Source organism: Rutilus rutilus, assembly GCF_951802725.1.
Source record: "Rutilus rutilus genome assembly, chromosome: 17".
Taxonomy (NCBI): Eukaryota; Metazoa; Chordata; class Actinopteri; order Cypriniformes; family Leuciscidae; genus Rutilus; species Rutilus rutilus.
The window spans coordinates 26,676,875-26,699,734 of record NC_140230.1 but is presented as its reverse complement, the minus strand read 5'-3'; the positions used below and the strand labels follow the sequence as shown (position 1 = coordinate 26,699,734).

At 37.7% G+C, this 22,860-nt stretch overlaps 1 protein-coding gene across 6 annotated transcripts in view; it reads right to left on the bottom strand.

The window, feature by feature from the left end:
• Positions 1-294: 294 nt before the first annotated feature.
• map7d1a (MAP7 domain containing 1a) overlaps positions 295-22,860 on the bottom strand; it is a 45,569-nt gene continuing 23,003 nt past the window's right edge. Inside the window, exons 3-19 of one of the 6 annotated variants that reach the window (XM_084385906.1) lie at positions 21,884-21,952; positions 20,968-20,988; positions 18,166-18,329; positions 17,729-17,840; positions 15,982-16,086; positions 13,753-13,875; positions 13,412-13,551; positions 12,829-12,950; positions 12,048-12,286; positions 11,603-11,885; positions 9,247-9,427; positions 7,871-7,975; positions 4,751-4,801; positions 4,563-4,623; positions 2,688-2,742; positions 2,364-2,587; positions 295-825 (exon numbers count right to left, since the gene is read on the bottom strand). In XM_084385906.1, the coding sequence (XP_084242032.1) occupies positions 815-825; positions 2,364-2,587; positions 2,688-2,742; positions 4,563-4,623; positions 4,751-4,801; positions 7,871-7,975; positions 9,247-9,427; positions 11,603-11,885; positions 12,048-12,286; positions 12,829-12,950; positions 13,412-13,551; positions 13,753-13,875; positions 15,982-16,086; positions 17,729-17,840; positions 18,166-18,329; positions 20,968-20,988; positions 21,884-21,952 (2,066 nt within the window). In that variant the 3' untranslated portion in view covers positions 295-814. The remainder of the gene's footprint in view (positions 826-2,363; positions 2,588-2,687; positions 2,743-4,562; positions 4,624-4,750; positions 4,802-7,870; positions 7,976-9,246; positions 9,428-11,602; positions 11,886-12,047; positions 12,287-12,828; positions 12,951-13,411; positions 13,552-13,752; positions 13,876-15,981; positions 16,087-17,728; positions 17,841-18,165; positions 18,330-20,967; positions 20,989-21,883; positions 21,953-22,860) is intronic. The other 5 variants (XM_084385907.1, XM_084385909.1, XM_084385908.1 and 2 more) reach the window with 5 other exon arrangements.

The following is a 22,860-nucleotide window of genomic DNA, read 5'->3' as shown; positions in this document are numbered from 1 at the left end:
TGGGTATCGGCGATCTGTTCTGGTTTATAAATAGGCATAAACTTGAGACACAGGCATTTTATCAACAAGAAAACCAGGAATATTATGGTAAGACTCTAGTGACAACACAATTATTTGCAGTCATCTTTAGAGTCATTGTCATTGCAGTTGCAATGTTTTGGATATTACGCATTTCTTATGTAATTAGGTAACTCAGCAGTAAGCACTAATCTGGTGTAACTGGTAATAAAAATATTTTACTATAAGACAAAATTAAAACATCTCTAACATTAAAAACTCTGAAACAGTGGAGTTCAGGCATGGCAGTCCCTTTCATTCTGTTTATTCACAGATCGTCTCCTCCCATGATCCAATTTACATTATTCACATACAATTGTACCCAGTAGTTACAATTCTTTTCAAGTTAAATAACTAAACATTAAAAAATAAAACACCCAAAACACTTCTGCGTTCAACCCATAACAGCATGAATAACGACAAGGATTAATTAAAGTTTGTCACAACCTTAAAAAAAAAAAAAAAAAAAAAACTTTCTGTGGTGATCAGAAAGAATGAGTGAGTCTTGATGAATGGTGATTCTGGTCAATGTTAGCGTTTAGCTCAGCTTGATTGTTTTGTAGCTTCCTTGTAATTTCCATCATGAACCATAAGAGAGGCTCTGATAGTGGGGTTGCTCTGTACAGTCTAAACAGAAGACAGTTTTTTTGGGTTTGGCACAGGTCTTCTTTCATGCTGTGCTTCTTTCCACCGGTCCCTCAGGCAGACGGTGTTGAGGGACTCGCAGATTTAAGGCTTCATCCAACAGTTTATGCCCTCAGAGGACCTCTGGAGGACACAGGAAGAACACGGAGATTAGAAATGTAAGTGTTTAATGCATGACAAAATGAAATAAATAGCGTAATTTTTTTAGGGCTGAAGAATCATTCATGATCATTAAGAAAAATTCTCATGATTTTTAAATGTTTTTTTATATGCTCAAGTTTTATTTGATGAAAAATACAGTAAAAACAATAATATTAAAATAATTTAAAAAAAATTTAAGTTGAATTTAATATAATATATATTAAATTATTAATATAATTCATATAATAATCAGAAACTCGTGCCCATCCCTACTTTTAGCAGGTACTTTTATGATTTCATCATAGCTGGTCCAAGTTAGTTAAAATGATCAGTTAGCAAAGAATCAATGTTGTGGGTAAAAAAAGACTGGACAAAATGCTCATATTTTAATATTTTAAATCCAACATTTGATGGAAAACAAACACTTATTTAAAAATAAAAATAAAAAGACAGGAAATTATCACTATACAACCTACGCAGAACAAACCAAAAACAATCTAAATATTTTCGCCTACCCCCTCGAACCTGCTCAAGAAATGACTGATTTAGACTACCAGCCAGTCAACTTGGTTTGCTGGTACTGGCCAGTTTGAACTGGATTAGCATATTAGAACCAAGTTAGAATGGTACACCATGCTTTTCCCAGCAAAGTGCACAAAAAAACCCACTGTATCTGTGTTGAGAACATTGACATATCTATCTGTGTAGTCACATGATACGTCAGTGATAATTCTATACTTAACGCTACAAGAGTAGCGCTCCAGATATGGCAAAGCAAAGATCCGGGATAAAAGATCCTGGATTAAAAACGTTCATCTCAGTTTACGAGAGCTGGCACGGCATGAGGTGAACCCCCTTGTGTTTTCTTTGCAGATGATTTATGGCTGGAGGGCTGTCTGCAGGAGGACAGGTGGAGGTACGTGCTGAGGGGAGCGGGACCAAGTAATGCTGCCCAGGCTGAGGCAACAGGGGTTGAAGAGCTAAGCCAAGGGGTCCTGTTTCCAGTCTTGGGTGCCAGCAAGGCCGGATCAGGTCTTCCTGACACCATTTCAGGAATTCGGCTTTGTGCCAAGACCTACCAGGCTCTTCACCCCGTTACCCCCTGCCTGTCGCACCCGCAGGGCGATGTACGGCCACTATGGCACCCGCAACTGAGACAACATTAACCCTCCAGGTGCAAAAAAAAAAAGCCAGAAAGACAAGGACAACGACTCTTCCCCGACAAAAGAAATGTGAATAATTTATATGATTTTATGATCATATAACTTGGAAGACTTGGAAAAAAACTTGGAAGAACTTGAAGAGCCAGGATAGTTTTTAATATAACTTGAAAGGAGAATGTCATATACAGCTAGGATGGCTTGAGGGTGAGTAAATCATGGGCTAATTTTCATTTGAAAGTGAACTACTCCTTTAAGGCATGACCGTGAAAAGGTAATAATGCTCAGATTTATTGTCGTTCTCACTGCTATCCGATGAGAGATTGACACTGAAACATGAGAGATTCTTTAGATGCTCACCTGCCACATGCTGAGGCTTAATGGGGCCTGTTTTCTTAAGGAATGATTCATCTCTCTCAAACGACATGATTGGCTCGTCGGGTCTTTCAGTTTCTGACTTCTCCCGTCCATTGTTGTGATTGGACAGCTGAAGGATCTCTTCGAAGTGAGACGCCTCCCCTTTTGCTGACAGGCCATTCTCGTGTTTGGTAGGCTGAACGCCGTTCACCACAAGAACGGACAGACTGCAATAGAAAACAGACGTTCAAGAGAAAAAAAAAACAGTCACTTCTGGGGAAATTGACAGAAAACAAAAATGGAAGTAGTCTTGAACACAGGACTTACCTTTCGTTCACACCATCTTGTTTCAATGCAGTGCTTGGCTGGTAGTCAGCAGCTGCTAGGAAAAAGACAGAATGTCAGGCTAATAGTTTCTTAAAATGGCAATCTTGTTTGTTTTAGCGTTCCTTTGCCAAATCAATGTTCCATTCCCAGATGGTTGTACAACTGACAGAATAAACATTTCAGCAGTTCATCTGGAATTGCTTCCCTGATTCCCAGTGCTCATTGTGTTTACATCAGCTATTTGTTATATTTGAATACATAATAGGAGTTTGCTCTGAAAATGTGTGTTCTTTTGTAAATGCATTTACACTATCATTCAAATGTTTGGGGTCAGTAAGATTTTCTTTTTTAAAAGTGAATGCTTTCGTTCAGCAAGGATGCATTATACTGAACAAAAGTGACAGTAAAGACATTAATCATGTTACAAAAACAATCTATTTCAAATAAATGCAGCTCTTCAGAACCTTTTTTTTCCCCATCAAAGCATCCTAGAAAAAATTTGATTTCTGAAGGATCATGTGACTCTAAAGACTGGAGTAATGATGCTGAAAATTCAGCTTAACCATATATTAAAACAGAAAAAAGCTATTTTAAATGGCAATAATATCACTGTTTTACTGTATTTTTGATCAAATAAATGCCGCCTTTGTGATCAGGAGAGATTTCTTTCAAAAACATTAAGAAATCTCTTACAGACTCCAAACAATGAACAATACTGAATGTATTTCAAGGGGCTAATGGGAACAATACTGGCTGCTGAATAAAAGTAGACTCGTTAAAGGCCTTCATCCAGTTATCTAATTAGGAAAAACAGCTGCGAAGCATCTAGCACTATGTAAATGGAGTGTGATGATTTACCATGCTGCTATGCCCATTTTCATACTCCATTACAGAAAACAAAGGGAACAGCAACAGATCTTCGACAGTGACGCAAGTAACAATCAGTAGTGCGCCGTGTTCTCCGATTGACTACATGGAGAAACAAATCCATCTCCCAGCTTAATACAAGCTTGATCTTAAAGGAGTTTTGGAGGGGGTGGAGATGTGGGTACTTTTATTTATGCAGTTCTTAATAAAGAAAAATTGACTCAAAAATGTATAAAATGGTAGCCTGGAAATCCAGACGTAAATCTGAAAGATTAATGGTCTGGCATCGACTAATGAAAATAGGCCAGCTCGAGGGGCGGCACCAAGCATGCATTTGTAAATCTCACTGCACGCAACTGGATAACACTACGACCAATCACAACAATAAACCCCATATGCTTAGCTACCAGCGGAGCTAACTGGTAGACTTGACTCTTGCCGTATCCGGTTGGCATAACAGCAAAAACGCCCTTCTTGCAAAGGAACGATTCGAGCGCCGTCTTCTGTTCCTCTTTTAGATAAAAAGCAAAGTCTAACTCATTCATTGTAGCGGCCAAAGCCATTTCAAACAACTGGTGTTCATCCATAGCCATCTTGCAATGTTTACTAATGACTTCGACGTCACAGCGCTGTCGTCATCCGTTTAGCTCGCCTCTGGCCCGCCTATATCAGATAACCCGATGTGATTGGTGCAGCTCGGATACAAGGGCATATTTAATGAGCATCATTACTCGACGCCAGAGTAAACTCGCTGAGCAAATTCAACTTGTGCTCTCGCGAGAACTCTGGATTTCCAGGGTAATAAAATGATACATGTACAATGACATTTACGTGTTGTGCGAGTCTGACGTAAATGGGCTGTTGCTGATTCAAACAGATCTACATAGAAAGTTCAAATAGAACTAAATGTGTACTGAATGCCATATTTAATTAAAAATGATCCAGTAGTGTAGTAAAGTAGTGATATGGATGTTATTTATACTAACATTCTTAAACATAATTTAATACCTTTATTCATGTCTGAATCTGAGTCTTTTCCATTGACTTGAGATGGAGATTTTGTGTCTTTCTGCATGAAAAGATAAAAAAAGAAAAGGAAAGGAAACAATTAGATTCTGAGCTCTTGATCCGCAAGAGGAAATTGGAGCCGTGCTACTGCCACAGTAAGGCCGTTTTAAATGAGAATGGCGCCGTACCTTGTCTCCTGCATCTGTTTTGCGTGTTCTTTTCATAATCTCATCCAGACGCTAAAAACAATGCACAGAAGAGACAAAAGAAAACATGGAAAATGGTTCAAGAGTTTCACAAATCAAAATAAAACCTGGAAATAATTTTTGAAATTTGAAAAAATGTAAAACAAAGGAAACATGGTGTAAAAAATTAAGAAGAAATATTTAAGATTCTGCGCTATTTCTAGGTCACTAATCAAATAAGCCAACATTGTGACATATATCTCATTGATCATGAAGCAAACGATGCTTTTTTATTTCATTCTCAAATCATACTGGAAAACATGATCATCAAGTTTCAAACTTGAGGGGTTCATTTAAATAAAAAGGGAACCGTTTCATATTCATTTTTCAATTGAACTTTTCACTCATATGTTTAGTATAGAAGCTTGTTTCACTGAATAAAACACTGAATAAAAAATAAAAAAGGTAATTGCGACTTCTCACAATTTTATCTTATCTTTTTTTTTCCCTCGCAACTGTGTTTACATCTCGCAATTAAATTGTTCTCAGAATTGCGTAATATAAACTCGCAATTTTGTGTTATAAAGTTAGAATTGAGAGATATAAACATGCAATTCTGAGAAAAAAGTCAGAATTTTGAGAAGTTGTCACAATTATCTTTTTTTTATTTTTTATTCTGTGGCGGAAACAAGCCTCCATAGTTTAGTTAAAAACATAAGTCGTGAAAAATTATGTATTAAATAATAAAAATGCAAATCAAGCGATCTCAGATTAATCGTATTATTTTATGTCATTTCATTTTATTTTACGATGATTCATTATTCTCAATTACAAAAGATGATTTGTATTGTTTATCCTTCCGTTCCTCTATTTATCAAAGTTTCAGAAGCATAAACTGCGTCTTGCAGCTTTAAAGGGATATTTCACCCAAAAATTAAAATTAGCCCATGATTTACTCACCCTCAAGTCATCCTAGGTGTATATGACATTCTTCTTTCAGACGAATACAATCGGAGTTATATTAAAAAATGTCCTGGCTCTTCCAAGCTTTATCTGGCGGAAGCTAGTTATCTAAGCTTTTTTGGGCTTCAAATTTTCACCAGCCTTTCACTCCCATTATATAGCTTGGATTAGCCACGACATTTTTTAATATAACCCCGATTGTATTTGTCTGAAAGAAGAATGTCATATACACCTAGGATGGCTTGAGGGTGAGTAAATCATGGGGTAATTTTCATTTTTGGGTGAGCTATCCCTTTAAGCATACTGAAAGTCAGTGGTAGGTGTTTAAAGGTGTCATGACCCACATTTTGCATTTTTCCACGAGAATCAATGTATGTTATGATTGCCTAACGATTATACACTGGCCGGGAAGCCGATATTTAAAAGTGAAGCGTTTGTTTACCTCAGGGTTTGTAAAACATCCCACGTGCACGCGCACTCAAATACGAGATTTTGATTTCTACCCTGGCTTGACGTCACGACGGTGGAGGATATGCCATATATGGACAGCGCAGCAGGAAGCCACGCCCTACCCCTCTCCCCCTCATATTCATTCGGCAAAGAAAGATGGAGAAACCAAGTGCACACCTGCGTTGCTCTGTGGTTGACTGCCATAAACAGCATTCTAATGTGTTTTCTCTACCCAAAACGGACGAAACTATCAGGGATCAGTGGATGAAATTCATTTTTAATGACGCTGTCCCAACAACCCTTTCAACTGGCCTAACGTTTGGTGTCTGCGCTAAACATTTTACACAGGATTCATTTAGTAATTTGGGACAATATCAGGCGAAGTTGGCCTCGAAGCTCCGTTTGGGAAAAGGTGCCATCCCCACCATCAGAGACCTGCCTGAAATTGAAACGGTAAGACTGTGTTAATGCGGCTATTGTATGTAACGTTAGCTTCGAGATAAACACGGTGAATGGACTCTACGAATGCTATCCACATCTTTCCACTTTGTTTTACACAACAGTAGTGATGGTACAGGAGTCCATGGTCAGTGGCTAAAACTGTTTGCTAGACCATATCGCATATATCGATATAGTTCAAATTTGCGCTCTGCTCCCCGCGCCTCCGCTCTTCCTTTTCCACTCTGCGTGCGTGTTTAGAGCATGTTATGTTATGAGAGATGAATTATGACTACTTCAGAAACCCCAGCACAATAGGAACTACCAGACAGTGACATTAGTGTACGCTGAAATAAAGTCTTTCACTTCAGAAAAACTGACTTTCTTGTCCTGTCAGCCGTTATCCTGTGCTCGGAGCGCACACTCAATACACGCGTAAATGCGGAGGCGCCCGCGCTGTGTATCGCCTCACTGATCAAGTGCAAAAGAAACTACGAGCATGCAACGCTGTCAACCCCCCTCCTTCCTGCAACCAATCAACGCGCCCCTCATTTGCATTATTATAATGACCGTCCACGACAGCCAAAACATCGCATCAGATCTCGCGAGACAATAATGCCTTTAGAAATAAGGGTCTGAGGAGCTCTGTGTTTATTTTTTTTCCACTTTTTTTTTTTAGAAGTGCCTGAAAGACTATAATAGAGCGTTGGGTATCCAAGGTAACACGAGGTCATGACTCCTTTAAGGCCAACGCTATGTTCTGAATTTAAAAAAACACTGCAGTGTGTCAAGCTCCACGGACACCGTGTCTTCCAAAAAACACACCAGGAGCTGAGGACAGTTGGGTCGGGGATCTGATACACGGCCCTGCTAAAGTGACTTGTAGAGGTACAACATAGTGTCCTGCTGGGGTAATACCACTTGAACAGAGTGGCCATCCTCCGTTACACAAGCATTCACAGAAAGGGATCAGGGGGTAAATGTCAAGGTGTTGTATGATTTATGGCACGTGCATTAATCTTGAGAGCTTGCTTTTTACCTTGAAAAGTTATTTTATTTCGCCCTACTACCACATTCTGTGCCTGAAAGCTATTGTGGGCATGTGTGATTAGTTAGGAGAGGAAATGAAAGGATCTCACTAGACTTCAACTAAAGTTTGTGTAGACACAGGTATGCATGCAATTGCCTGTAATACAGGTTTTAAAGAAGGAGGATGATTTTAAAGTGACCTTTTGAAGAAAAATATAAATGCGAGTTGGAAACCCTTCTTACCTTCTTTCTCTCCAGCCTCTCCTGCTCCTCCTTCTGGAAGTGTTTCTCTCTCTCCAGGCGCTGTTTCTCGGCCTCCTCTCGGGCCTTTGCTTCAGCCTCCTCTTTCTACAGACACAATCAAACGATCAGATTGACAATGAACATCCAGGGCAATAAAAATAACAGCTTCCTCTGCAGTCATTCATTCATCTGAAGCTGATGGGCATTCAGTTCCAGTGACAGGACAGATCACATCCCGTGTACAAAACAACAGCATATAATACCTACACTTTTGAATTTTATCCAATGAATTTCCATGATTTTTCGAATGATTATTATTATTTTTTCAAAAATGATTTTATTAAATGGCAAATTCTAGCATGAAACAGTAACTAAGTATAACTAGAAAAATCTATGATCACCACAGAAATTTCCTTTTATTTAGGATTTCTTTTCCAGGCGTTGGATTCACAATTTTAAAATTCCCTTATACGTCTATGTATTCCATGACTGTGGAAACCCTGACACCTACTTAATATCTACTTAAATACAACCAGGTGGTGGTAAAACCTCAAAAATGCTACTGTGCCAATTAGCACTCTTGATATACATCCATTCACAGAAGAGGAAAGAACGGATTTGTAAGAACTTAACTTACTTGCCTAGAATTGGTCTCATTATAGCTCTTCAATTGCTTTAAAATTGAAGATAGAATTGCATGCTTGTATTTTACAGCATTAAACAGAAAATTTAGGGTAAAATAATAAGGACTGAATTGCGTTGGCATGCCTCTGTTAAAAACAAAGGAAGTAGAAAGCAGACAAAAAATTGGGAATTTGGAAAGAGGAAGATGGACCCTATGGACCAGGGTTGTTATTGTTAACTAAAACAAACTATTAAAAATAAATGTTGGCAATCTAAATAAAGCTGCAATAAAATATCAATATTACAAGAAAAAATTTAAACTTAAAAAACAGAAATTTTGTTTTGCCAACTAACTGAAAAAAGAAGAAGGTTGAAGTAGTAAAATTACTAATAAAAATGAATGCTATATAGAAATATTACCCTTAAAACCTAATAAAAATTACAAAAGCACATAACAAAATGACTAAAACTTAAATTGAGAAAAATGATAGAATATTAATAGATAATACACTAGCAAGTAATACTAAAATTACACTATTCAGGACACAACCAATGCCAGATTTGAACCCATGTGTCCAGTAGGCTCAACATGTCTGGAGCGTGTGCGGTTACTTCCAGGCCACGGCTCTGACACAACTGAGCAATTCCTGAAAATTCAGTGCTGGAAAGTCTATAAATGTACAGTCAGTAAATGTATTTATACAGTGAAGTGTGTCACTAAGGATTCTGAGAAATGAAGCTGCATTTCTGACCTGTTTCTGAAGCCGTTCGTTCTCTTCTTGTTCGATTTTGGCCCTTTCCTGCGCCTCCTTCTCGTCCTGCAGGCGCTGGGCCTCCTCTCTTAACCTCTCCTGCTCCGCCATGAGGCGCGCCTCCTCCTCCCTGCGCCTGCTCTCCTCTGCCTCCTGTGCTAACCTCTCCTCGTGCAGAAGCCTGTGTGAAAGAAAACAGTCAGTCATTGTACACAGTATACACATAAGATTTAAAAAAAACTCCTCCAGATAGGTACCATTAACCACTGAAGTTTTTGAATTATTATTAAAAAAAAAAAAGGACGTGTGAAGTGGACTTCGGTGTCTCTTGCAAAATTAAAATTTGCTGCAGCTGGTAACATAACATGAAACTTTAAATTGCAGCCATGGTCCATGCATTATAAAGTGACAAATGCAAAGTGGACGGAAAGTGAATCTTTTTAGTGGTGACCAAAATATCTGCACCCATAGTTACCAGTGGCACTGGAGCATAAACAGTGTGGAACTCTCATTACTTTGTTGCCAAAGTCCCTTTTGGCTCATAAACGTGTTAAACTCATAAACTGTCACAGAGAACTCCAGACGTCAACAGCTCCACACCGCCAAGGCTATTCCTGGAGCTCACACCGCACACGGCCTGGTGGAGCAGGACATGTTTAAAAGCATACCAAAAGCGTGTGTTAGCTGAGGTGGAGTTTGGCTTTGATGGCAGGGATACAAAGGGTGAAAAGTTTACCAAGTTGAATAGATAATATTACATTTAATTTAATTAAAGGTGGGGTATGTGATTCTCTTTTTTGTCCATTTTTTCAAAATCACTTGAAATCCTATTCCTAACCCACTTACAGACACTGAGTTAGAAGCACTGAAATGAAAATTAAGCAATTTAATCATCTGTGGAACGGGCAGGACTCGAAAAACTCCAGCCAATCATTTCCAAGACCACCTAGAATCATTGGACAGTAAGTTCGTCAATCAAACGGTTGTACCATACCCCCCTCCCCCCATCCCCTTCGTGCGCACACTCAAAGCTGTAGTAAATGTCGCTCCATCTGAAAGCAGGTGATGACGATTTACTACTAATCACGGAACCGGCTTTACTGATGAGATGCGCATGAGAATTGTTTTCGCTCGTGCATGATTGCGCGTCCATGTTCTTCGAATGGGTGGAGTCAGGGCCAGCGTTGGAGGAAAGAAGGTAGGACCATTTGAGTTGTGTATTTTCAAAATCTGCCGGCCGTTTTGCAAATCCCATACCCTACCTTTAAACTGTTATTCTGCCTCTTTATTAGAAAGATATAGTGGAGAATGACAGACAGTTATTGGTGAGACAAAGGCGGAATGGAATCAGCTCATGTTGCAAGCTGGACTCAAACCTGGGTCTGCCACATGAGCACATGTGCGCTAACTGCTGCATTACGGAGTTTGCTTTGAGGAACAGACAGTCCATTTAAATTTTGTGTAAAAATGAGGATGTTAAAAAGGCCAGTGAAGTGTCGAAGAAAAGTCTAAGCTAAGATATTTCATACAAAAAAAATTAAAACCTAAATAAAAATGTATATAAAATAAATATAAATATATATAAATATATATATATATATATATATATATATATATATATATATATATAAATATATATATATATATATATATATATATATATATATATATATAATATAAAACAAAAATATATATTATGTATTATAAAATGTATAACTATAATAAAACTAAATAAAAACTAAATTCACCATGAAATTAAAATGAACAATTCTTGTTTTTTATGGAATATTGCAATATTTATTATAAATTATTCATGCACATCATTTTTTGGTTACACTTTATTAAGGTGACAGTTACATTGTACTTACTCAAATAAGTGCTGAGTAATACTAATTAATTACATGTACTTACTATAGTTACGGTTAGAATTAGGTGTTGGTTTAGGGTTAGTTACTTGTGATCATGCATAATTTACTGTTAATACTATACAAGTACATGTAGCAACATGCAACTACGTCACCTTAAAATAAAGTGTTATCAATTTTGTGATAAATTGATCCCTCGTAATCTTTATTCAAAATAACTCCCCCTCCCTCTTGCAATAGCATCTCTCCTCTTATGACGTGTTTTTCGGTGCAAGGGCGAGACAACCTGTCATTCACATGAAATCACAGCAATAGCAAACCACAATGAACCAATCAATTCCTGATGAACAAAATAAAGTCCCATCCTACATTGTTTCTTGTTCAAGAAGCCGTTTCACTTGGACATATGTCACAATAGGGAAGAAAAGACTATCGCAACTTCTGTTTCATGCCGAATTAAACTAAAAATAAATAACAGTAAAAAAGGTAACCTCTCTCTCTCAAGCTGTTCTCTCCGTTCTTCCTCTTCCTTCTCTCTCTGTTCACGGGCCTGTCGTCTTTTCTCAGCCAGGATGCGGGTGGCTTCCTCTGGGTTATTGGTGCCAGCCATGGGCTTGCCTGGAGAAGGAGCTGGGGAAGCCACCTGTGGGAGGGCGGGGACAACAGGGGACTCCTCGGGGACAGAGGGTGCGGAAACCGACATGACTGGTGAACTTTCAACAGGGGACGTGTCCGGAACTGATGACACGAAAATGGAGGGGACGGGAGACGAGGCTAGAGAAAACACAGAGAAACGGAGCGGGGGGAAAATGAGGACTGGAGGGAGGACAAAAAGCTTAAAATGACAGAAACTTTGGGATATATATTGTGTGTTTTTGGACAAAATATGTATAACTCCTTTCAATAAAGAAAAGCCTGTATCATCACCACACTCACTCTTTGGTTCATCAGGTGTATCGGGCTTGTGGGTCTCTCGAACCCTCTCTATGGCGACAGGTGAGGCGGTGCGGGTCTCCACGCGGGCAGGGGTCCTGGCCCTCTTGGGTCGGGCTTTAGGAGTACTGGGGCTCGCTCGTGCTGATGGAGGTTTGGGAGATACAGCAGGACTGGGGGAGGACGCGCGGCCTTTGGGCGTCACAGGAGACGAAGATCTTAGTTTGGACAATGGACTCGGACTGGAAACATGAAGAGAAACTTAATTTAATGGCTGAGCTGTTCATAGTAGGGGGAAGAACTACAAATGTTCATGGGATGGACATAAACTAGACCTAAAATGCGGCCTGAATCTGATATTTCATAATGTCCTAGAAAAAGACAAAATAATGATTAAACCAATTCAAAAGTACCTTTAAAACTAAAGCTAAACTACGTATCTATTTAGCGTACCATGAACCTAAACTATGACATCTGACTACAAACAGAAGGAGAAACATTTGGTCAGAGACAGCATTACATAACAAAGCATTGGTCTTACAGAATTAGATGACGCTCGAAGCAAAAAGGTCCATTAAAAAGCTTCTATTGTATTTTCCTCTTGCACATGCAAGGCAGTGCTTCCATAAAATAAGCATTTTAAATGTTTACTCCGATGAGACTGAGAATTTAGGATTATTTATGATTAATGAGAATTTCCATTTTAATGAAAATAAATAAACAAAAAATTCATATATTCACCTATAAGGCTAAACCTCATCCAATTTGATAGTTAAAATCTTACCTGGACTCTATTCTGGTTTTCATTGATGGCATGGACTGTCTCTTTTTCAGCACCTTCTCTTTGGTGATGGTACTCTTCTCCTTTTCATTTTCTCTCTCCTTGTCCTTCTTATCCTTCCTCATCTTTTGAGAAATAATGTAACAAAAAATAAACACATCCTCAAAGAGACTCAAAGCCAGGGGTCTTTGCTACCTCTAATTTACAATTTCTCACTACAATTTGTACTAATGACTATGAATTACACATGAATGATATTTTACAGTACAGTATATGCAGTTTCTGTAGTTTAAACATTAATTATTGTAATAATGGCCACTTGAATAACATTAATGATAACATTAGCATGTTTCATGATGAATGGTTATTAAGTCATATAGAGGGGGCTGTGGGGGTAACACAACTAAACAAGAAATTTCCACACCCTCTTTAAAGGCTTGGACATGTGGATTCGTGAACATGTGGATGGAGTGATGCATGAATTTTTCACCTCCTCCTATATAAAAGCAAAATATGATATAACAGGGAGGGAGAGATAGAATATAAGACAGACAAAAAGAGTGAAAGGGAGCCTTAAATAACTCACAGGTGTGGAGTCTCGCCTGCGCTGGGCGATATTGGGCGTGCTGGTGGTGACCCTCCAGCGCTCAGAGCAGCGGTGATGTGGCCGATGTGAACACACTGTGAGAGGGCTGGCAGACGCGGAGCGCGGGCACAATGGAGACTCTGCACGAACAAAACACATTTCATTTTGCAACATAGAGCAGAAAAAATATGTCCTGTTGTCATTTCTAACCTGCACAGGCCCTAAAAACGGAAGAATACAGCAAATTAGACTTTCCAAAAATGTTCAACTTTTTCCTAAGCTACTTTATCTGATGCTAAACACCGAGATAAAAGATCCTATGATGATATTCAGTCACTCACGGGCATCTCTGGTGTTGTTCAGCACACTGGCAGCACTGCGACTGCGAGCCAGGAAGGAGAGAGTGGGAGTCATCAGCCTGTCCACAATGCTGCTCTCCAATGGACTCAGCTGCATGCTACGAGCTGCAAGAAAACAAGAACCGTTAGTTTCCACATAATATATGAGCAACAATCACTTACCTTCTCTCATTCTGAACTTCATTTGATTGTTGAAATTATGTTTGCTAGTATTCAAGGCAGAAAAGCAGACGCTATCTTTCACATACCGGTAAATACAATATATACAATCGTTGTAATATTTGTTTTTATAATGATAAAATCATGGCAATTACAAACAACTGTGTTTGTCTCCATTTCTGTCAACATGGATAATGGATTTTACAACCCTGCTACATGCTAGAAAAGCGAAAGTCCAAAAAATAACTTTTGTGAGAATTAACAAGTTTGAAACGCATTTTAAAAATAATCCATCCAAAAATTCTGAATTCAACTGCCCTCATTTGGTCACCCTCGTGTTGCTCCAAATCTGAGACACATGGACTACATTTATGTTCCTTTTTGCACCAATTATTATTATTTTTTTTGCAGTGGTCACTATGAACTGTGTGAAAAGATTCATCAATGTATCTAATTGTCTTCCACAGAAAAAAGAAAGTCAATACAGGTTTGCTACAAGTAAATAATGACAGATTTGTTTTGGTTCAACTATAAATACAAAAGGACTAACAGAATAAAAAACAAAAAAACAAAGATAAATGTTACAATAAAAAAAAAAAAAAAAAACAACAACTTCAAACTCAATTGCTAATTCACAATCTAAACTTATGTGATCTTCAAGAAGAGATGAGAAAAGAAGAAGTGAAAAGGAAGAACCACAGGTAAATGCATGGTAAGATGTGAAAAGCAAGATCACAAGAAAAATGAGGGGGAGCATTTTAGAAACAGAGAGAGAGACAGATAGAGAGTTATTGCCTATAGCTGAACATTCATCAGCACTCTGCAGTAATGTCTCTGCTCATGGAAAACTTCCCAGATTCGATTAGCTGTCCGAGAACGGAGCATGACGTATACTTTCTGCTCTACTCTATCTATTGTTGCAGGGAGCACTCAAAAATAGAGTGTGCCCTACTAACAAATGAGTTTTCATGACCTCAGTACACCCAATAAAAGAAGCACCACAATCAACTAGCATAACTTCACCTCAATTCACTGATAAATGACCCTTCTTTGTGGAACGTACATCCATCAACACATTTCTCATTTTAAATATGGCAGCAGATTAAGTGTTAAAGATTAAGTGAAAAAGTGTTTGAACACTTATAATGTATGCATATCAACAAAACATTTATTTCAAAGAAATATGGCACAAACACACTTTAAACATTGCACAAAAAGATGTTTTTAAATGATAAAACAGTAACACATTACAATAAGCGTCAATTCATTAACATAGTTAATGCATTAGGTAACATGAACGAATAATGATTATTTTTATTTTTTCATTAAAAATAAAATTGTATTTATTAATATCCTTGAAACAGCTAGTAATTAAATTTTAATGAAATATTAAATTAAATCTAGATTAACAAATGGATGTAAAAAATTAGTTCATGATACCTAATGCTTTAACAAACATTAATGAATTGAACCATATTGTATGGTGTCATTGATAAAACAATACATCTATTGTTCAAATAGATAAGTATTTGGACACTTTGTTGGCTTAGAAAAAAGTTTGTTCTGAGAAAAGCTCTAGCATCATTTGTTTGATTTTTCATTTTCTACTAAACATTTTAAGAGTGGCCAAAGTGTCCATATACTTTCTGGGGCCACTGTATTATCATGCATCATATGCAGATGAAGGTATGGAAAAGTATGCAAGAATTCTTGAGTACACTTCTGAAGACTGTTACATCAAGAACAAAGAATAAGGAACAGAAAAAGCCACCACCAAAAATAAACAAACAAAAAAAAGAGCACCACTGAGGATGGTCGATGACGGTGAAAGACGAAGATTTCAAAATTCATATTTGAACAGATTAACTGAAGACACTGACGAGCAGGCGGATTGAAAGGAGGGAGTGATTGAGTGATCACGGTGGACGAGCAGGTGATTGGTCTCAAGGGAGAAATCAAAGGTGGGGGGATAAAATGGAAACTCATAAATATGCGAAGGGAGGAGCCTGTGAAGACGAGGGGGAGGGGCTAGATCTGGAGGCATGTCCTTACTTCTGCTAGGGGACTTCCAAAGAGTGGCAGAGGATTTGGAGAGCCTCTTGTTTATGACTGAGTCCACATGTTTGGGCAGGTTGACCGCTGATATTGAGCATCTGCCTGCAAAATTCACAGAACACCGAATATATACACAATGCTGAGGGGACCAAGACGACACGAAAGGTGGCAGTGAAATAATTAAATGTGAATCCCTCAAACAGACAAAAGAGGCACTGATATTAAGGACAAGTGAATATATATTGGTCAAAATATATTTTAAAGCTATTGTTTGAACAGCCAAAGATGGTTCTTTTTGCCCTGAATAACCTGAATAATGTTTGCTGTGTCTGTTAACTCAACTGCTATTTTTATGAGCTGTGCTGCTCAAAGTTCATTATTATGGAGTCTACAGGCTTTGTAATGGGGTCACTGCCTCCACTTCTCCTCTTGAGACACCATCAGGGAATACAATGACTGTGCACAACTTTTGGGAGAGGAAAAACTAAATTAAGTCGGTTAGAAAATAAGATCCTTGGAGAAACAGCATTGGTTAGCCTATAAATTGAGGTCTCGTGTCCTGGGGGAGGTGGTACAAAGCTGCGCTGAAGTTCATTATATTTCCCAGCATTCTCAGCAAGTCATTCTCACCTCCTGTAGACCCATCAAATACACAAAGGCAAGTAACTGAAGATTATGAAGATGTTTTTCTTCACCTTTTGAGTTTTTGTACATTTTCAGCCAGATAAAAGGCCATTTTTGGTTTCCGGCCAAACGGAAAAACAGGCCTAAATTCTGTTATTTTAAAATTTGATAACAGCAACATTGAAATGGAGAAAATGCAGCATTCGTGTGAAATTATCTTGGTTTAACATGTATAATGTTACAAAAGATTTCCATTCCATCACTAATTCTACAAAACAATCATTATTAAGCATCACAACCAATTTCAACATCGGTGATAACAATAAAAATTGTGTCTTGAGCATGAAATCAGCATAGTCAAATGATTTTTGAAGGATCATTTGACACTGAAGACTGAATGTAATGCCTGCTGATAATTCAGCTTTGCCATGACAGAAATGAAATAATTTTTTATTTATTTGTTGTTTTAATTTGTAATATTATTTCACAATATTACTGAACGGTAGTGTGTGTGTGTGTGTGTGTGTGTGTGTGTGTGTGTGTGTGTATATGTGTGTGTATATATATATATATAGTCACTGATAAGGGATGATATATTGATGGTAACAAGGTTGTGATGAATATAGTTGGAACGTTCACCTTCAGTGTGTGTAGAATCTTGTGAGGCGCGAAGCTCACCGAAACTTAAGCTATGGAAATATACTGCGGTAAAAATGGAAAAGCGTTTGAGGATCTCAGTCAGTATTTGCAGTCAGTTTTTCCAAGTAGCACATCAAATCCCCAGATGATCTCCAGAAGTGAAGCGATTGTTATCGCATTAGGAAAGAGTGTTTAAATGGGCTTAATCAGAAGGTTGTGAGGCTCTTTTACGCTTCACATAAGAAACCATCTCACATGTGAAAAATCAAAGAAGCTAGAGAAACCGCTACTTTTCCTTTAGAAATGGAAAATATACATTTGTAATTTTGTGGGAATTCTTAAGCACTTAATGCTGACAAAAAGAGAGATAGAACAATATTAGAAGCATCAGTCTCAGTAAAATCTGCATGTTTAGCAACCAGATAGCTATACCTACATACATAGTTTGTGTGTTCATGTATGTGCCGTTTGTGTAACTCACTTTGGCTTTGGCTGGAGTTGCCGCTCAAGCCTCCGGCCCAGGACCATCTCTGCTGCCGAATCTCAGCCCATGTCTTCTTACCAGACCTCTGAATGGCTGCCTCATACCGCTCCTGAAAAAAACCCACAAATCAATTCCAATATGAATATCACTTTAAAGGGTAACAGAAGTGCAGCAAACACTTTATATTGTACATTTATATAATGGGCACTGGGAGGAACAGAGGAACCAGCTCTGTATTGATCTTTCAAATTTGAAATCTTAAAGCCCTGGTACAATGTCCTCCACTTTAACTAATAAAACTCATCTAGCATTACTCCAAGAAAACAATGCCTGCCGAGTTGGCAGAAACCTCACAAACTCTCTGAGTGTGTACAATTAGAGGATGTAACAGATTGTGTTATGTGGGTTTGCACTGACCACCACTGCTCTCTCACCTTGTTCTTCTCAAGTTTCTGTCTCTGTCTCTCCTCCAGCTCTGAGCGGCGTCTCTCTGCCTTCAGCCGCTGCTCTTCCAGCTTCCTCCTCCGCTCCTCCAGCTGCTGTTCCCGCACCTTCCGTGCCCGGTCCTCCTTCTCCAGCCACTGAGACTTTTTAGCAGCTACATGAGAGAGAGGAAGAGCCTGTGAGCTACCAAAACCAGGCCAGCATCTTGACCTTCATTCACCTCTTCCTCCAAGAACAGGATTCAAACACCCATCATTCACAAATTTCAACACATTCCCAAATCCAAATGCATGTTCATTTATTAGACACTTGATCAAATGTGAAGTATTTGGCTATCAAAAAGAGTGCAGAACTCTTAGGTCTATTTTACCATATTAAATTCCACTGATTGTCTGAGTTTGGAATGACAGAAGTGAGAAAAATGAAAGAATCTTTATTTTTGGGTGAACTATCCTTTTAATATCATTTCAAAAGTTTGGGTTCGGTAAGATTTTTGTAATGTTTTCCATTTTAACAATTTTAAAATGCATTTCATTCCTGTGATGGCAAAGCTGAATTTTCAGCAGCCATAATTCAGTGTCACATGATCCTTCAGAAATCATTCTAATATGCTGATTTGGTGCTTAAGAAACATTTCATTATCAATGTTGCAAACAGTTGTGCTGCTTAATATTTTTGAGGAAACTGTGATACAGTTTTTATTTTCTGGATTTTTTTTTATGAATAGAAAGATTTTTTGTAACTATCTTTACTGTCACCTTTGATCAATTTAATGTATCATAGCTTAATAAAACTATACATTTCTTTAAAAAAAAAATCTTACTGTCACCAAACTTTTGAATGGTAGTGTATTTAAATATCTTACAACTTAATATTTTGTGAAACTATTCCCACTGTCCCACATGATGTTTACAACATCAATTCTAACTAGTAAATCATTACAATAAACACCTTTATAACCTCTTTTTAAGCACATGTAGAAAAACTATTTTTCATAGAAAGATTCCATTTCATATCCTAGCCATGCAATTACTTTTATAGAGATAAATCAAAATCTCCAGGTTTTGTGTCTTAAGGAAATAAAGTCAAAATATCCTATTGGGATTTGTATTAAAGAGAGTGGTTTGTGGCTTTAAAGCTTTTAATATTCATGAAATGCAACATCTTGTTCTTAATTATGGTGTTTTGACACTATAAAATGACAATGACTTCACTTCAAACAAACACGAGTGATGATGACAGGGTCATTAATATGTTACAAGCTCCACTCTTCGCCTTCATTATGTAAAGACATGAGAAATGCTAGCAAAATCAAGTTGTCTATGTCAGGTAAACTGTCAAATCAGAGTAAATACTAACAGCAGAAGGCTTTTAGACTAATGCTGATAAAATAATTTACAGAATTGGGAATATCTACTGTCAGTGAAAAAAAAAAAAAAAAGTGTGAACGCAAGGCTTGACATGAAAAGACTCTCCGCTGAGAGCCTTCATCTCTACTGAGGCTGGAGGTTTTGAGCCTTTTTCTCTGAGCTCCAGTTATAAAATAGTGATGGCCTGAGGGCGCCAGGTTGACACTCTTCATCAAACTTTCATAATCCTGCTGGCAGATAGATGAGATGGAAGACGACAGTCTGAGAGAACACAGACACTATGTCCAACAATGAACATTTGACTCACTCAATGCAGCCCACACAAATATTACACACTAATGTGAAAGTCCACAGTAATAGCAGAAGAGATGGATTGATGAGTTCGATTGACTACAGCCTGAGAAGTTAGGTTTAAATGACACGCATCGCACTCGTGTGGCTGGAATGTAGCAGGACGTGTGTTTATCATGATTACATACATTCACATCGATCATGATTTATTCACAGTTCAGTCACAGAAGATGTGAAGACAGCAGCAGATGTTATTTCTGGGTCTGAATGGATCCTGCAGTTTGTAATTATGCGAAACTTGTAAAACATGTTATGAAAACAAGATTCCAGAAAAACATATAAACTGAGAGGTGAGGTTTAGTGGTCAAAAAGCTCAAATTTGGTGCACCATTGAACTATAACTGACCCCAGTGCTAAACAACAAGAATGCTGTCTACATTAACCAAAATAGGGTCAGCTTATTGTCATACGTAAACAATAAAATGACCTATATGTCTTGAAAGATGCACTGAAAAATTGTGTCATGTTTATTTAGCATACATGTAAAGGATATGAACCCAAAATAAGCAAAAGATTCATGCATTTGAGATTTGAGATAACCTAAAAATCGAAGTGTTGATTAGTTCATCGTCACATTTCTTTTCCTTTTACTAATATGCAGACAAGCCCCGTCACGTTCATCATTGTATGAAATTCACATTTGGTCAATTGTTAAAGCAAAGTGTTAGGGTAAAATCAGGAGGATAGCTGACCCTGCTGGAAAAAACAAACAAAACAAAATGTATACTCCAATGCTCCAAACTAAACATATAATGAAGCCACTGTGTGGTCCAATTCGAACCATCTAATGACCATCGATTTCCAGTTTTGACCATCTATGTAGAAAGAGGTACTTAGAAGCTGGTTTAAGCATCATTTTCCAGCAGGGGAGTGTAACAAACCTATCCTGGCAGCTTTCACTCAGATTTAAGACACCTGACAACCTGTCACTAATTATGATTATGAGTATGAGTGAGAGGCGACGGAAATGGAAAGCAGCTCTACAAGCGAAGAAGTAGCTGAAAGAGAAAGGGATGAAGACCCAAGAGCGCATCAGTCACCAACACCACCAGAGACGGGGGAGTGGCTTACCTTGAGTCTGGCTATGCTGTTCTGGGGAGGGAAAGTGAAAAAGAAGACAAAAACGTTCTGTCAATCATGCAAAGCAGAGCAGCACAGCAATCTCAGCAGCCACGACAAGCACAGTGATATGACGGATGAACAAAACAGAGCATGTGAGATATTTATAATTCTCTGAAGAGGAGAAACTCTCACAGTGCTGGTTTAGTAAACACACAGAAGCAGCAACATATTTAGAAGTTATTATTATCATAGTCATAATTGCTAAAACTAGGAAAAAGGTTTATAATAATACTAGATGGGATCCTAGAATACTAAATACTATAGTCAGAAGAACTTGGTATAAGTAACCAAGCCAGAGGTGATTTAAAGTGTTCCTGACATGCATTTGAGTATGTAAATATAAGTAATTTTATATTTTAAATTAGCCATTACCTATGTTGTTATATATATAAACATGCTGTATGTGTGTGTATATATATATATAAAACATATATAAATTAATTTTAAATTAAATTAGCTATTACATATTTAGTTATACATCTATATCTATATAATAAAATAATAAATTAATATGAATTTCTATTAAGAAAAAAATTAAAACAAAGGCATATAGAATGGAAAACAAGAACAAATGTGGGGAAAAATATAAATATGCAAAAATGTAAACTGCATGCACATGCATGTTAGTCTCAAAAGCATGTGACATGTCAAATGTCACAGTGGCAAATGTCAAACCTATAATGAATTAAAATCTATAAAAGCCATAGAACCTCTGCTAACATGTATTTCTTTACAGTCATTCTGTACTGTTGCACAAGCCTCAGGAGTTTGACCCATGAATGATATGAAGTTTTTTTTGTGTGAACACATCTAGATCCCAGACAGCAGGGGGTGCTGTCTCACTGTCTGCCTTGCGTTATCTTACCGAGATATTTGGCCCTCTCCTCCCTCCTCTCCTTCGCCTGTTTCAGTCTCTCATCCAACTTCATTCCATCTGAGAAGAGAGGCAGAATCAAATGTTTAGTTTTGGTGAAATATTCTGAAATTGCCACATTGTTGCTTGAAAAAAAAATGTGAGGTTGTCATTCTACCCACTAAAGCTCTCCTGGACAGAGATAGAGAGAGACAGAGACAGTCAGACAGCAGGGTGCCGTGAATGAGAGAGGTTATTGTGTGGTAGAGACTGTGTTCACATCTGCGGCGCTATAAAGCACTGGAAGCTGGCAGACACAGAGACTGGCAGCATTCACACGCTCCGGCTGAGGACTCGCAGTACAGATACAATCAACCCAACGCCATAAATTAACATTCATGTGAAGGGAAACTTTACCTGGGCTAAAAAGACACCATGCCATGATGGCAAAAACACACACATACATACTGTATACATATATATCATGTGTGGGGTTGTCTTTGATCACAAACTGAGGTGGGATAAATGGACTGAAGCTGTGAACCAAAAACGACAGCTAAGACTATACTTCCTTAGGAAGATGGTGTCATTCAATGTAAGTGTCTATGGGGGGGGTAGTTTTTTTAGTAGAGTTTACTGAGCGGGTCTCAGTGATGATGATTTACAAAAAAAAATGTATTGGGTGTTTTTCATGTTTTTATATTTATGTACATTGTAGGTTCTTTGTGTGTACGCATGCTGAAACACAAGCAACAAAAATTTCCCGTTGGGGATAATAAAGTAATCAATCAATCAATCAATCAATCAATCATATATATATATACTGTCAAATCGATTAATCGTGATTAGTCGATTCGAAAATAAAAGTATATAAGTAATATAATATATGTGTATGTATGTGTGTGTATATATATATATATATATATATACACACACACAAATATATATATATAAAAATATATATATATTTTATATAATTATATATATAT